The 16,809-nt window shown below is 39.6% G+C and overlaps 1 protein-coding gene across 1 annotated transcript in view; it reads right to left on the reverse strand.

The window, feature by feature from the left end:
• Positions 1–16,809, reverse strand: part of PKP2 (plakophilin 2) — a 91,200-nt gene that overhangs the window by 34,347 nt on the left and 40,044 nt on the right. Inside the window, exons 5-6 of the mRNA XM_044226623.1 lie at positions 13,504–13,711; positions 4,421–4,598 (exon numbers count right to left, since the gene is read on the reverse strand). Of these exons, the coding sequence (XP_044082558.1) occupies positions 4,421–4,598; positions 13,504–13,711 (386 nt within the window). The remainder of the gene's footprint in view (positions 1–4,420; positions 4,599–13,503; positions 13,712–16,809) is intronic.

A 16,809-nucleotide genomic window follows, 5' to 3' on the forward strand; every position in this document is an offset into this window, starting at 1 on the left:
CCCATCACAAATCTGATGCTCTCGCTAGACTTGATTATTCACTCAGTTCATCAGGTATTTTCATTTGGGCTTTTATTTATTTTAAAGAAAAGATTATTTTAAAAGAATATAATCTTTCTTTTATTTTTTCATTCAATACTTTATAGTTGCTTACTCTACGCCAGAAGCTTTGCTAGGTGTTAGGGATTAAAGTAAAAAGAATGCACAGGCTCGTTCACATTTGTAGAGAATGAGCCCAACATATGAAAGAAGAAGAGCAAGTGCAGAGGAGATATAAATTTAAAAACAGAGTGAGTCCCATGAATGCTGAGTTTCTGTCCTAGTCCTGGAGGTCATGGTTCCTAGTGCACTTCCTTCCCTTCCACAAGTGACCATCAACATCTCACCCACATGAGCCAATGAATCCTTACTTGGCTTTAGCAAGTTTGAAAACCTCATTTTGAGTTGAAAGAGTCCTGACTGATACTTTAAGAACTCTGATGTAACACAGTCCGGCAATGCGAGCTACAGAGAAATTGTGAGATGCAAAATGTTTTTAAATAGATCAAAATGTGTTATTAGATCAAAAGTACAATAAAAAAGCAGATCTAGCAAACTGTACAGAAGATGGAGTCAAAGAGACCATTTAGGCACCTCTTCTGCTGTTAAGGATTTGAGTCTCTAGTCCTCAGAGAATTTCTGACTATTGAAATAATCCAAAGCTCAGTTCATTTGGACCTCTTCTATAGCGTCTTTCTGATTCCACTCTGCTGGCATGAATGGTCCTTTGTTTTGTATTCCTGCAGCACTTCCCTTGTACCTCTGACACCACGGTTCAGCTGCATCAGAATCACCTGGATGGCTTGTTAAAACTAGATTGCTGTTCCACCCCTCAGGGGTGAAACCTGAGGATTCTAACAGGTTCCAGGTGGTGCAGGTGCTAATGCTCCAGGAGCCATTGGTCTAACATATTTCATCATAAGCTGCGTTCTCTTTCCTTTGCTCATCTGTAGCCCCTGGTAGGTTAACAGTTCCCTAAGGATTTTCTTATTCATCTTTGTGAAATTCTCCGTAAGTAACATAAAAAGCCTACACAAAATTGGTATTTGATACGGTGTTTGATTAACTATGGAGATAAGATAAATATTTTACCATAATAAATTCTCTTACTTACCATCTAGATCCCCTCAAAAAATGAACTGTAACTAGAGAAAATATCAAAAGCAGAACATATTATAACCTCTTGTGAGCTGCCTAATTTCAATTACATCTTTTTTTTTAAAAGATTTTATTTATTATTTATTTATTTGTCAGAGAGAGAGAGAGAAAGAGAGAGAGCGCGCAAGCACAAGCAGGCAGAGGCAGAGAGAGAAGCAGGCTCCCTGCCAAGCAAGGAGCCTGATGTGGGACTCAGTCCTAGGACCCCGGGATCATGACCTGAGCCGAAGGCAGCGGCTTAACCGACTGAGCCACCCAGGAGTCCCACATCTTTTTTTTTTTTTTTTTGAAAGAGGGCACAAATGCAGAGCCTGGGCTCGATCTCACAACTCTGAGATCATGATCTGAGCTGAAGTCAACAGTTGGATGCTTAAGTGACTTAGTCCACCCAGGTGCCCCTTAATTATATCTTCCATCTGATTTCTTTTAATCCTTGCACATAAAGCACAATGATTATTTTCAAATATAAGAAAGCTTGAGATGCAGGATCTTAGAGAAGTTCAGACTAGCATTTTTCTTCCTCCTGCATGTACTTCTATTTTCTCTTGATTTAGCTGGCATTTGACAGTCCAAGAGAGAAAATATTTCAAGCACTTTTTCATCCCACTATTTAGAAAAGCTGATCAAATTAACTTCTTTGGTAGCTGTTCTTATGGCAAAACTTTCTATATCTTTAGGCTTTGTTGCCTTACAGCTATTTAAAAACATCTAGGAATAAATTTAACTAAGTAGGCAAAAGAACTGTATACTAACAACAATAAGACACTGATGAAACAAATTGAAGACATAAATAAAGGGGAAGATATAGCATACTCATGGATTGGAAGAATTAATATATTTAAAATGTCCATTCTACCCAAGGCAATCTACAGAGTCAATGCAATCCCTATGAAGTTTCCAATGGCATTTTTCACAGAAATCGAACAGACAATTCTACAATTTGTATGAAATCACAAAAGATCCCAAATAACCAAAGAGTCTTGAGAAAGAAGAGCAAAGCCAGAGGCATCACACTCCCTGATTTCAAACTATATTACAGAGCTCTAGTAATCAAAACAGCAGTTGTACTGGCATAAAAACAAACAAACACAAAGATCACTGTAATAGACTAAAGAGCCCAGAAATAAACTTGAGCATATATGGTCAACTAACTTGCAACAAAGAAGTCAAGAATACTTTGGGAAAGTGGAGAAAGGAGAAAGGTAAATCTCTTTAATAAATGGTGCTGAGAAAACTGTAGCCACATGCAAAAGAATGAAACTGGACCACTATCTCATACCATACACAAAAATTAACTCAGAATGGATTAAAGTCTTGACTATAAGACCTGAAACCATAAAATTGCTAGAAGAAAACATAGGCAGTAAGCTTCTTGACATCAATCTTGGTGATTATTTTTTGGATCTGACACCAAAAAGAAAAAAGGTAACAAAAGCAAAAATAATGAAGTGGAATGGTGTCAAACAAAAAAGCTTTTGCATAGCAAAGAAAACCATCAATAAAATGAGAAGTCCACCTATGGGATGGGAGCAAATACCTGCAAATCATATATCTGATAAGGGGTTAATATCCAAAATATATGAAGAACACACAATTCAATAGTAAACACAATCTGATTAAAAAATAAGCAGAAGATCTGAATAGACGTTTTCCAAAGAAGATACAGAGATGGCCAAAAGGCACAGGAAGAAATGTTCAACATCACCAGGGAAATGCAAATCAAAACCACAAGGAGATTATCACTTCACACCTGTTAGTACGGCTATCCTCAAAAAGACAAGAAATAACAAGTGTTGGTGAGGATATGGAGAAAAGGCAAACCTTGTGCAGTGCCTGTAGGAATGTTAAGTTGGCACAACCACTGTGGAAAACATCACCAAAAAATCGAACACAGAACTACTATATGATCCAGCAATTCCACTTCTGGGTATTTATTTAAAGAAAAGGAAAACACTAACTTGAAAATATATATGCACCCTCATGTTCCCTGAAACATTATTCATAATAGCAAAGAAATCAAGCTAAGTATCTTTCGACAAGAGAATGGATAAAATCTGATATATATATACACACACAAAAGCAAAATGTGTGTGTGTGTGTGTGTGTATGTACATATATCTAAAATATTATTCAGCAACAACAAAGAATGTTGCCACAAAAAAAAATATTGCCATTGGCAACATCATGGATGGACCTTGAGGCCATTATCCTAAGTGAAATAAATCAGACAGAGAAAGACAAATACTATATGATCTCATCTATAAAAGGAATCTAAAAGAAACAAAACAAACAAAAAACCAAGGTTATGGGATGTCCGGCTGACTCAGTTGGTGGAGCATGTGATTATCTCAGGGTTGTGAGCTTGAGCCCCATGTTGGGTACAGAGATTACTTAACAACAAAAACAAGCTCATAGATACAGAGAACTGGTGGGATTGTCAGAAGCAAGAGGGGTAGGCAAAATGGGTAAAAGTTGTCATAAGGTACAAATTTCTAGTCATAAAATAACTAAGTCCAAATAAACCATAAAGGAGATAAATTTTTCATATGCCATAAACAAACAAATAACTTAGTCAATCCTGAAGAGGTAATGTACAGCATGGCAACTATAGTTAATAATACTATATTGCGTATTTGAAAGTTGTTAATAGAGAAAAGTCTTAAAAGCTCTCATCACAAGAAAAAAGAAATTCTGTAACAGTGCATACCAATGAATGTTATCTCAACTTACTGTGGTGACAGCAATATATACAAATATTGAATCGTTATGACTAGTATAATGTATAAGATTAAAGAATAAAAGCACTAGGTTTAAAATTATATTTTAACCATATCAGTCAATTAGATTTTTGTAAATTAAAAAATAGCATGGAGCCTATGTTAAACCCTGGGAGACAGAGAAGGCCCGTCTGCCTGGGATTCTGGGTATTCAGATCACATCTCTGTTTTCTTTACTGGAACTGATAGCCTCTCTCTTGTGAGCTAATGTGGGTAGCTGCTGAAATCAAACATGCCTAGAAACAATATTGTGTTCTTACTTTACCTTTCTCATTGTCTCTACATGCCCCACTGGTAACAATGGGAAAGGACACGCTCCTTGTGCTTCTAGTATTTAGAGGGATCTTTATAATTCTTATTGGATCTCCAGGTAATGAGGTAGAGCTTTAGAAACCCAGATGCAGTATGTCAGGTATACAGAAAAAAGATCTGCAGAGTGGCATTACCTTAAGCATCCTGTGACGTTGTAAAATATATCAAAATCAAGCAAACCATTTGCTTTGGGGTAGTCTCCCTCTGGCCACCCAGAGAAGGGAATGATGATATTCTCAGTCAGGATAAGCAAGGCTTCTGTTATCATGAGATTCTTAAGTTTGTCATTAGATGACAAATTCCACAGCAAACCTAGAAAAGCAAAGAGTACTATCAAAACAGTGCAGGGATGAGTCAAATGACTGCTGAAAAGATGCATTAGGGCCCACACCCCCCAGGCTGTGGCTAGCTGTTGGGAAAAAAGGGGGAGGGAGCCAGACCTTTTCCAACCCAAAGAATCAGTTTTGAGTTTGTTAGATGGCAATGAAGCTGATCCGCAATGAGAGAGAGAGAGAGATTTAAGATATAAAATTATGCCAGCTTAAATTAACCCAGAATGTGAGTGTAAGTTAGAAATCCTTTAACATTTATGTTGTTTCTCTTAAAAGATCCTACCATTAGGCTGACCTCACTGAGAATAAATTCTGGTCTCACCAATATGCAGGCTGAAAATTATCCTATTTTAATAAAGACTTCAATGTGTTTTTTTGTTGTTGTTGTTTTGTTTTTTAAAGATTTTATTTATTTGACAGAAAGAGACTACAAGTAGGCAGAGAGGCAGGCGGCGGGGGGGTGGGGGGAGCAGGCTCCCCGCTGAGCAGAGAGCCCAACACAGGGCTCGATCCCAGGACCCTGGGATCATGACCCGAGTCAAAGGCAGAGGCTCAACCTACTGAGCCACCCAGGCGCCCCAAGACTTCAATGTTTTTATTTTTATTTACTTAGTTTTTTAAAAAAGATTTAACTTTTTTTTTATTAAAGTAATCTCGAGGGGCGCCTGGGTGGCTCAGTGGGTTCAAGCCTCTGCCTTCGGCTCAGGCTATGATCCCAGGGTCCTGGGATAGAGTCCCGCGGATTGGGTTCTCTGCTTGGCAGGGAGTCTGCGTCCCTTCCTCTCTCTCTGCCTACTTGTTATCTCTGTCTGTCAAATAAATAAATAAAATCTTCCAAAAAAAAAAAAAAATCTCTATACCTAATGTGGAGCTCGGTCTCACAATCAAGAGACCAAGACTTGTACACTCTACTGGCTGAGTCATCCAGGTATCCCAAGACTTCAGTGTTTTTTAAAGGGTCATATTTTTTTCTCTCGTAGAAACAGGGAGAGACTATTTCCCTCTGCCTCCTGCTCCCCACTACCTACAGCTTCTGCCCGAAATTTGCCTCCCAGTGAGAGCAGGAAGGACCCACAGAAAACCTTTGCCTATACCCACACTTGTCTCCAGTAGGCTGATCAACATCGCCAGTTAATATTTATTAACTCCTACCCAATGGTAGACTTTCTGTCCTCCCGGAATTTATGCTAGATACCTCGTGTATTTCCTATATTACAGTTTGGCAGTGAAGGAGATACAAGAGTATTTGATCAATTTGCCAACGTGTATGGCCTAAAGTATTTGGTCTAAGGCTGGTACCACTGTCCTCATTCAACTTCCCTTTCCTCTTGAAACCTCTCCCCTGACCCGTCATTAAAGAGAAAGGCTATATTAGCTAATACTAAAGAAATGAAGATAACCGCGTACTGTACCTTCCAGGGCATCTGTGAGATAGAGGCTGAAGTTGGGTATCTCAGAAAGAATGCAAAGTGGCACATACATTGAGGATTTGATTCTCTTACAAATGTGGCATTCAAATACTTCTGGTTCAGTGCAAGGACCACGCTCCTCTTGCTGGCTATTCCAGTGACTCCCAGGAGGGGTAAAGTTGCCTTACCTTCCTTCACACCTCAGTAAATGACTAACTCACTAGCATCCAGGAGGGCAGAGAGAGAGAAGGGGCAGAAAGAGAAGGGATCTTCATTTTCCCTATTCATTCCCCTCACCACCCAGTCGGTAATTCCAACTTTTAAAATGTACTGCTTTGTCTGCAAAAAAGATAGAGGAAGCACTGGTATACAGGACCGTCTACTCAGTGAAAAAAGCAAAGGTGCTTTTTTGGGTGGGGGCGGGGCTGAATTCAGTGGTGATATCATCAGCCCTGATTTTAATGACTGAAATAATCATCTGCGCAGTTAAAGTGTGCTAATTATTAGACTATACTAATACTTGGCCCACCATTTAGAACACTTGAGGCTAGACACAGTCTCCTGTCCTTCATCAGTTTACTTTGGCTGTGTAGCAGTACGTAATTTCTGAAACGATACCAAATTTCCACTGCAGCCTACGCTGAGCTTCTGTCAGATAGAGCGACTCTGGGTCTGGAGTCTGGCGAGGCCCAGCATTCTGGCTCAGGAGGAGGTCTTCTCCTGCTCCAACTGGCTCTGGGGGTTAGTCAGGAGCAGTGTCACTCAGTCTCAGGTTTTGTAACACAATAACTTCATTCCTCCCACTTCATCTTGAGGGGCACTGGATGGAGGAGTGACAGAATAAAACTCCAAAGGTGGTTGAAAACAATTTAGAGGCAGTTCTGAGGTTGAGTTGCGTGGTTACTAAGCCACTAAAGAAAGTTAAGAAGAAAAGAGAGAAAAGGAAAAAAAAATAGCTTCCTGTTTTAAATAAATAAACAAATTAACAGTCTCTGCTTGCCAGAGGCTTAAAGATGTAAAGCATAATGACATTTCCTCCTTTTTAAAAAGGACCACACAGGGCACTCAAAGGAAAAGTATACCTTACAATAAAAACCAGAAGAGGATTAATTTTAAACAAAGGGAGTGGAATTTTCCTTCAAAAGTCGGATGTCCTTTATAGCTTGGCATGTGGTATTACTTCTATAAAAGAATCCGGTTTGTGAGTGTGAGTATAATTTTTGAATTTTTAATGTAGGGTATCTTATAGAAATGTCATGCCTGCCAAATTTTTGTATGGCACGAAGCTAGGAAGGAGCTTAAGTGTTCACTTGAGATTCGAGATTACATTCCTCCTACATGTACATACAAAATCAATAAAGGACCAACTACGGAATGGGAAAATACATATGGCAACACAAGGTTAATTTCCTTAATACAGAGAGTTCTTATAAGTCACTAAAGATTCAATTGCTTGAAAAATAAATCCAAGCTAAAAAATTTTAGAATCTAATACACATAGTAATGAAAGAAATGCAGATTTAACACCTAGATATCTTTGTGTGTGTATGTGACTATAAGAAGGCAAAACCAGAACTAATGAGTGGAAATTCTAGGGAAAAAGATTCTAGCTCACTGGAAATACAAACTTCTAAGAGAGCTTTGAAGGAAAGAGAAAGGTCTGCTTGTAAGATCCAGTTCTATCGCTGGAGCTGATAAAAAATGAACTCATCCTTTGGGAAAACACTGACAAGGGGTTTTTTATCCTAAAGCTAGAGTGCTACACTAGACTAGCAGTTTTTAAATGAACCTCGTGGCATATCTGAATCACATATTTCTGGGCCACATCCCAAATTCACTAGCCAGAATCTCAGAATGGATCTTAGGAATCTGTATTTTAAAAATGATTCCCAATAGGAGCCCCTGGGTGGCTCAGTAATTAAGTGTCTGCCTTTGGGTCAGTCAGATCATGATCCCAGCGTCCTGGGATTGAGCCCTGCTTCAAGCTACCTGCTTGGTGGGAAGCCTGTTTCTCCCTCTCCCACCACCCCTGCTTGTGTTCCCTCTCTCATGGTGTCTCTGTCAATAAATAAAATCTTAACAACAACAACAAAAAGGTTCCCAGGGCACCTGGCTGGTTCAGTCGGTAGAGTGCACGACTCTTAAATGCAGGGTCATGAGTTTGAGTCCCACACTGGGATTACTTAAAAAAAAAAAGATTCCCATTTCTGGCATTGAGAAACAAACAGACCAAATGACCCTTGATAGAGGTTCCTTTCAATGACCTGATTCTAGATGCCCTGAGATAGTATTAGGGTTTAGGTTTTCATTGGTCTCACCTTTAACTTCTAGTTAATTTATTCATAGCACCCAGATCTCTATTATAGTTCTTTGCTGCAGCTGATAAGCCTGTCATTTTCTATCACTAAGTTCTCACTTGAGCCAAAAAGAAAGAGAAATGGATTCTGGTAAGGGATATACTTTGAATAATTAGCACTTACAACAGAGATAATAATAACTGCATTATCCAGAAATTTATTCCCAACTGTGATATTTGCAAAAAATAGCTAACTTTAGTAAAGGGATCTTGTAACATATTAAAATCCATGTTTTATAATATTGCCCTTTAGGACTAGAAATATAGTTATTTAGCAAAGTCTGCATGATACTTTGATAGCAAAATCTGCAAGTATTATGATTAAATGAATTCTTATTATCAGTACAGAAGGAGAAAGAGGAGCGGGAAGAGGAAAAGGAGAACCGGTGTGTTTTAGCCTCATTTTGCAAAGTGGTCACAGGAGGATTATTATTTTTTAAGACTTTATTTATCCATTTGACAGACAGAGATCCCAAGTAGACAGAGAGGCAGACAGAGAGAGAGGGGGAAGCAGGCTCCCTGCTGAGCAGAGAGCCCGATGTGGGGCTCGATCCCAGGACCCTGGGATCATGACCCGAGCTGAAGGCAGAGGCTTAACCCTCTGAGCCACCCAGTGCCCCAGGAGGATTCTTTTTTTTTTTTTTTTTAATAATTTCCCTTGCATGGATATACTCCTTTCACCTAAGTTTTGCAAATCTTACCTGAAATACCACACTATTGCAAAGGCCATTTAGTCCAAGTTATATATAAACAAGGTAACTTGTTGCACATTACAAATGCAGAAAAAAAATTATTTTTAAAAGGTGCATAATGAATATTTTATAGTAGAATGTTTCTGCTACTAAAATATAGCAATCCAACTAAATACTTCCATAAAATATGCAGAAGTCAATATGCATTTTCAACAAATTTCATCCTGACCCTTCCTTATGTAACAAGCAGAAGGACAAGAATCTCCTGCTTTATTCTTACCAAGGCAGAGCCCTACTCACTCCTGAAAGTGCTCATCACTCAGTGACCCTGAAGATGAACCTCTGAGATCAGTATGTACTGTTCTCATTTCAATTAAAGTACATTACCATGCTCACTTGGTAAGGGAGGGAGAACAATCTCACAGAGGGAAACTCTTTGATCCTCAAGTCTTTTTATCTGAAAAGGAAAGAAAGAGCTTCCCCCTAGGCTGGTACTGAAAATGCTCCCCTTTTTCATTAAAAAAAGATTTTATTTATTTATTTTTAAAGATTCTTTATTTATTTGAGAGAGAGAGAGGGAGGGAGCACAGGAGAGATCAAGCATGAGTGAGGGGGAGGGGCAGAGGGAGAGGAAAAAGTCGGCTTCCCACTGAGCAGAGAGCTGGATCTCAGGACCCTGAGATCATGACCTGAGCTGAAGGGAGACTCTTTTTTTTTTTTTTTTTTTAAAGATTTTTATTTATTTATTTGACAGAGAGAAATCACAAGTAGATGGAGAGGCAGGCAGAGAGAGAGAGGGAAGCAGGCTCCCCGCTGAGCAGAGAGCCCGATGCGGGACTCGATCCCAGGACCCTGAGATCATGACCTGAGCTGAAGGCAGCGGCTTAACCCACTGAGCCACCCAGGCGCCCCTGAAGGGAGACTCTTAACCAACCGAGCCACTCAGGCACCTCAAAGATTTTACTTATTTATTTGAGAGAGAGTGAGTAGGAGGGAGAGGGAGAGAGAATCTGAGGCAGACTCCACAGTAAGCACAGAGCCTGACATGGAGCTCTATCTCAGGAACCTGAGATCATGACCTGAGTGAAACCGAGAGTCGGACACTTAACGGATTGAACCATCCGGCAGCCCCCACAAGTCTCTTTTATATGTCAGTCATACAGCCACAGCTGTTGAGAAACTTAGAAGAGTAGCACTGTTTTTACTGCAATAAACATACAGGCATGAAATAAGTGACATCCTAATATTAAAGGACGCAGAAGTAGTTCATTAGGAGCCCCCTCTTTCAAAACTCCGCTGGGGGGGGATGGCGGGAGACAGGGAGGAAAGTATGATAGCATCTGAAAATGCTTCAGAGGAAAAGACGCCTTTTGAAAGATGAGAGGATTCACCAGGTGATCAAGGTGTGGAAAAGGATTCTAGTCCAAGAGACAGCAGAGACAAAGACACCAAGACATGGAACAGACTAGCTAATCCTCTAGGATTTTAGAACTTGGGCTGGAAGGGTATGAGAGGAGACACTGCTGCCCCTGGTCACCAGGCTCACATTATAAAATCGTTGTGTGGCATACTCCACAGCATGCACTCTGTCTCAGAGCTAATGGGGAGCGCAGTAGGGCAGTATTTTCATATTAGAAAGAAATCACTAGGTTCAGAGTGGTGAATCGAGTGGGAATGCACAATACTGAATCAGAGGGCGGGCAAGAAGCGACTGCAATAGTAGACCAGAGGCGTGAAGACGACTGGAGCATGCCAGTGCTAAGTGGGGAGAGAGGAAGGCTCAGAGAAGCGGGAAAGAGGTCTCTGATCTGAGATTCTTAAAGACAAGCCCCTTCCCAAAGAAGTGTAAAAATGAGTCACTCTCTGCCCCTAAAACAGTAGGTGGGAGCCACTTTCACAGAGCAAAACACCCAGATAAAGCTAGGTTCGCATCTGGGCCTTGTGCTCTGTCAGTTGTGTAATCCTGGGCAATCTACTTCCCCCTGCTGATCATGTGGCAACCATCAATAATGCCTTAAGGAGATGTCAGGGGGCACAAAGATGCAAAATGCAAAGTCCTAACTTAGGGACTAGCATGTAAAAGGGGCTCAATAAAAAGATATTCACCAAATAGATAAAAGATTCACATATATGGTTGCTCACTTTGTGTTTCTAAACAAAGATATAAACATGTCTACATTAAGTCAACAATTTATTTCTAAGGTCCTGAAAGCACTTACTTAGCTGTTTCTATTAATAGAGCTAAAGGAAGTTATTTGAAAGGATTTGTATCAAACATTCAAGTATCAACTCAATTCAATTAGCATGTAATGAGCACCCTCTGGTAGGGGTGTTTGGCTTGTTCTAGAATTCGTGAGAAATTGCGCAATAAACCTCTATTTATCAGCTCTGTAAATTATCTAAAGATAACAGTTCCTATGGCATTAATTCCACAGAATGTTCGCTGCCGGAGGAAGTGTGGTTCAATGGATTACTTCCTCGACACACACCCACAAATCCTCCCAAGCTCTCGAGCTACAATACACCCTAACCTCAGTACTCCATTACACAACTGCCTCTAAATGACCAGCAGCTTCTTTTTGCTTTTTGGCTTTGCTAATGATGTTCACTTTGCTGGGAATAACTTTCTTTCTCCTTCAAAACACCAGTAAACAGGTATCCTAGCCTTTCTTAAGAGTCCACAAGGAAACGTATCTCCTTTGTGAACTCTTTTTTTGACCGTAGAACAGTTTATCTGTTTGATTCTCTCTTATGGTTGTCATTACTATATTTTAATGAAGGAAATGTTAGGTTCTAATTATGAGGTATGGCTTTTGTTTTGTTTTGTTTTGTTTTTTAATGCGCCTATCGTCACATAATTGTTCATCTTTTAGCGGAGGGAAGAGGACATCTACAACCTCTCTAGACTGGTTCTCATTGCCGGGCCCTGGAAGGCAGCCCTATAAATACTGGCTGAATGAATGAATGAATGAATCTATGAATGAGTAAGATCACTCCTAGTTTCTGTAGGTATTTTAATGTAAGTCACAAGTATGGAAGGAAATTTTTCATGGGACATGACAGCACGCTGGCAGAAGGACAGCATGGTATGACCCTTCATATAGTTTTATAAAACTAAAATATAGCCAGATAGAAAAATATGTAATTATTTTAAGATATAAGTGGGGAGAGAATGACAACATTTCTACAGAAAAAAATAACTGCTCTATGGTAAAGTGGACATGGCAGAAGTGCAGAATATATTCAATTTAAAATAGTATTTGTGAAATACCTCCCTTGAAAATAAATAAAACTCTCAAGCATTATTACTTAAAAGAACTCTTATAGGTTATATTAAAAAGGGTTAACTTCTTTGAGCTTTACTTTTCTCATCTATAAAAGTGAGATTTAATCACCCAATAATACCTAAAAATACCTCAAAACCTTTCTGTGATAATTAAATTAAAAATGTATGTTTACCACCTGGGCCACTGACGCTACTTAATTAAAATTTCCCCAGGGCAATCCTACTGACAATTGCTGTCTGCAGTGTGTGCAGGGAGCACCAGCAGGGAGCTGATGGTGATGGTGAGGAGGGTGAACTTGAACTTCAATGAAATATTTTCTCCTCTATCATATGGATTGATCATTAAATGAAACTAGATCTCTCTTCTCTATGTTTCAAGGATTACTAAAACTGTTGCTTTAATGCTCTCAAATTATTTCATCCTTTTAATCTCTTGGGCAGAAAGAAGATATTTGTGCAAATCAGTATTCTGAAATATGAAGTAGAGAACTAGAAAAAAACACATCCAGCTACTCTCATCTTTTTCTTTTTTTTTTTTTAGGGTGCAGGGACAGGTGGGCTAGGGAGCAGGTATTTTGAGGGGTCCAGACAATGGAAGGATTGGGAAACAACATGTCTTGCATTTTGACTCTTTGATTAAATTGACCCTCTACACTTGGGCACGCCCTGATGTGCTTTCTTTGCGTAGATCCAGGGAGTGGATTGTGGAGTATATAATAAAAATAACTGGGTATGGTTCCTATTGGTGTTCTTCAGAACGAATGCCTTGGGCACCCAAGGCAATACTGAAAGCTCACATATCCTCAGACTATACAGTTGGCCGTTAGTAAGCTGATGCAGGGTTTCCAGGCAGTGAGACTTGAAAAGTTGTTTTAAAAACATGTAGGCAAAGTCACAGTTTTTAATGAAAAATATTGAGCAAAAGGCTCAAAATAATTTCCCCTTCAGGTAAAAAAGAGTTCAAACCTGACCTGAATCTGGGGTCTAATTCAGCAGGGTGACAGTGTCCCTTGAAATCCACCTCTCGGATAATGATGAGCCCATCAACCATTGGTTTCAGAAAGCTTAAGAAAAAACAGATGGCATAACATAACCATCTGAGGTACCCTGTTCTACATCCTTTAATATTCTGTAAGCACTACCTGTTATTTGCTTTTTAGTCTCCAAGTCTCGGGTTTGCTTCAGCACCTGGAGCAGCCGAGGTACCCCATTGAGTTCAGCCACCTCCAACTTGTTGTCATTATCTTCGAACACTAAGTTTCTCAAGGCCCCACAAACGGCTCGCTGAACATCTTCATTCTGAACTTTTAGGAGCTGCAGCAGCTTGGGGATGCCACGAAGCTGATTAACCTGGGGAGGAAATGGATGTGTATTTATTCTGATGTGGCACTAATCAGTGGTTGTAATACGAATCAACAGATGAAGTTCACTAGTGTGTATGAGAACTCCCATCAAACACCAATGGAAAAACAATCTGAAACTCATGGCATACAATATATACCTGCTATAAGGCAGTAACTCTCATCCAGGAGCTAACAATAAATTTGAGAAGACTGAAGCCTATGAGATAATTGAAGAGGAAGGTAAAGTGATAGAAGTTGGGTAAGTGATAACGAAGTGGATAGAAGGAGTTAAGTTATAAAAGCCTTGAGCATAATGAAGAAGGATGGGAATGCAGGGAACAAGGAATTTTATGGGAGAATGGCACATCACATGAGTTTTTTTCCAGGACACAATTTTAGGGTCAACATAAACAAATACAGCTCATCTTCATTAATGGTAGAAATAAAGATTCACATACCACAGCAATGGTAGAGGCAATGCAAACTAATCCTAAATGCCAGCTATTTTTATGGTCAATTGCTTTGGGTATTTAAAAGAGGTTTATATAAAAATTATGCAAGCATTTTAAGTAAATAATGCAATTTTATACTTCTTGAGATGCTATTTTAAAAACATTTCTCCAATCCAAATATGTAGGAAAGAATGTGCTATCTGTTACAGACAGGGCCAGAATGAGGAATAGAAAAATAGATAGTTTAGATTCTGAAACATATGGTTGTCCAAGAAGAGGTCAAATAATGGCAATCTGAGTAAAGTGATTTTGTATCTCAGTCTACAAGTATTAACTAAAAAAATCAAGAGGTGGACAGGGGGTTGCTGAAGAAAAATGCCAAGTTGCAGACTGAGGGTTTTCCTTCTCATAGACTTCCACTGAAATCTGATGTAGAAAAATCTGTTTGTTTTAGAGAGAGCAAGACAGAGCGTGAGCAGGAAGGAACAGAGGGAGAAAGAAAGAGAAATCCCAAGCATGCTGAGCATAGAGCCTGATGTAGGGCTCGACTGCATGACCCTGAGATCATGACTTGAGCCCAAATCAAGAGTCTGATGCTTAACTGACTGAGCCACGCAGGCACCCCCAGAAATTTTTAGTAAGAGCTTTTGATAAAGATCCCAGTCATTTTCACCATCTTAATGCAAAAACTTTTAGGATATTAACTATTGTTGTGAATCAGCAGGAGTTTCCCTTTCAGATCAAGTTCATCACCATCATCAAGTTCATCACTGCACAACAGTTCATGCTCTGGGCATCATAACACCTTTGCATATTTTCTCTGTATCATCAAATTCCAGGGTCCCTGTCATAGATAAATGGTATTTAAGACATAATCTTCCAATTTGGCATCTTCCTTTGTTAGGATTGGGAAGAAGACAAGCAAGGCACAAATAAAAGTTGAGGTTTAAAAATAATAACCATGATAATATTAATAAAACAAAGATAATGATTCCTCCACCTACTTCCAGGTCTTGGCACAGTGTTAGATTTCATATATGTTATCTACTTAATGGCTTGTTAAGAATCTTACGAGATTAAGTACTCTTGGGGCACCTGGGTGACTCAGTAAGGTAAGCATCCGACTCTTGATTTTGGCTCAGGTCATGATCTCAGGTTGTGGGATCCTGCCCCCCATCAGCTCCATGTGGGCAGTGAGCCCAATTAAGATTCTCTTTTTCTTTCTTCTTCTGCCCAACCTCCTGCCCCCTTCTTGTCTTAAAAAGAGAGAGAGAGAGGAGAGAAGTCGTCTTCTGGTGAACAGGACCCAACTGATAGACTGGTCACAGCAGTATTGTTGGGCTATGTCTAGAGCCATTATAATATATTTGTGTGAGAATACGAATGAGAAAGATTTCTTAGCTATCAATTAATTCTCGTCCAACAGATCATCTATTTGATCATTTCATCTATTCCCATTATTACACTTCCTTAAAAGCAGAAAGGCACAATTTATTTTAAAACAGTCTGTAACTCACAAGGTTCCCTAATTCCATCAATTCCTATTTCATAGTTAGGTTTTAAGGTGGTTGAATTGACACTCTGTAAACTTCATAAATGCCACCTATACTAAATCTTCACACCAGCAGTATAACCATCAGATGTGAAAAGAAAATCCTCTTTGTCCTAAGTACTTTGCAAACTTTAGAAATATTCTATGACCTAATTTATAATTTGTGTTGCCTTCTTCAAAATATGATGCGAAGTGGCTTACTGGGCATACTTCACTTCCAGATGTGATTATAGAACTAGTGAGTGGCACGGGGAAGCGTCCATCGCCCTGACCAGGCGGCAGGGGAGGCTCGGACAGCAGGCTTCCCTTACCCTGTCACCTCTATCCCTTTGGCTTTCAGCGCTTGCTCCAGCCTGTAAAGAAGGCATTGCAGACACACCATGCTCAGATAAAGGCTGAAATCTCCAACAGCTCTAGTTACTGGAGAATTTGACTCCCTAGTGTCTAACACCTAGCCTAAACTTAAAAATAGCCTTTAGTTACTTTTATACATTTTATCAAGCAGATTGATACAAAATCAGTATCAAATGCAGGAAGTTGATGACATTCTCCTTATTGCCTATAACTAGAAGAACGGTTGGTGATGGATCCTATATACATTAGGGCCAATGTCAAATGTATTGCCCTTGTCCCCTTTAAATTCAGGGAAGCAGAAGGGACCAGAGAGGCTGCATGTCTTTCCCAGTTGTACCGAATCCTCAGGGGATTTGTTCTCTTTTGGGGAAAGGAAAAAAGAAACAGATGAACATGAATGTCTCAGAACTTCAAAAGAGCTTTCATTTGAAATGGTTTCTAAATATATGGAAGGACTCTATTCTGATTCTCTTTCCTGCCAACTATAAAATAAATGAGGATTTCCGGTGGCAAATAAGCAAGGGGGAATAGAAGGACTCCTCTGGGGCAACGGCTCTCTTGTGTTCTGGTGCCTTTGCTCTCTCTTTCTTTCCTGTCTGGAATGCTCTGACCACTATGCCTAATTTCCGGCAAAGCCCCACTCATTTTGCATAAGCTGGCTCAAATGTCACCTCTGTGAAATGTCACCCCCCTTCTCTATTTTCTTTCCCATTAGCATTAATCACTCCCCGTAAATTGGTATAACCT

Source organism: Neovison vison, chromosome 12, assembly GCF_020171115.1.
Source record: "Neovison vison isolate M4711 chromosome 12, ASM_NN_V1, whole genome shotgun sequence".
Taxonomy (NCBI): Eukaryota; Metazoa; Chordata; class Mammalia; order Carnivora; family Mustelidae; genus Neogale; species Neogale vison.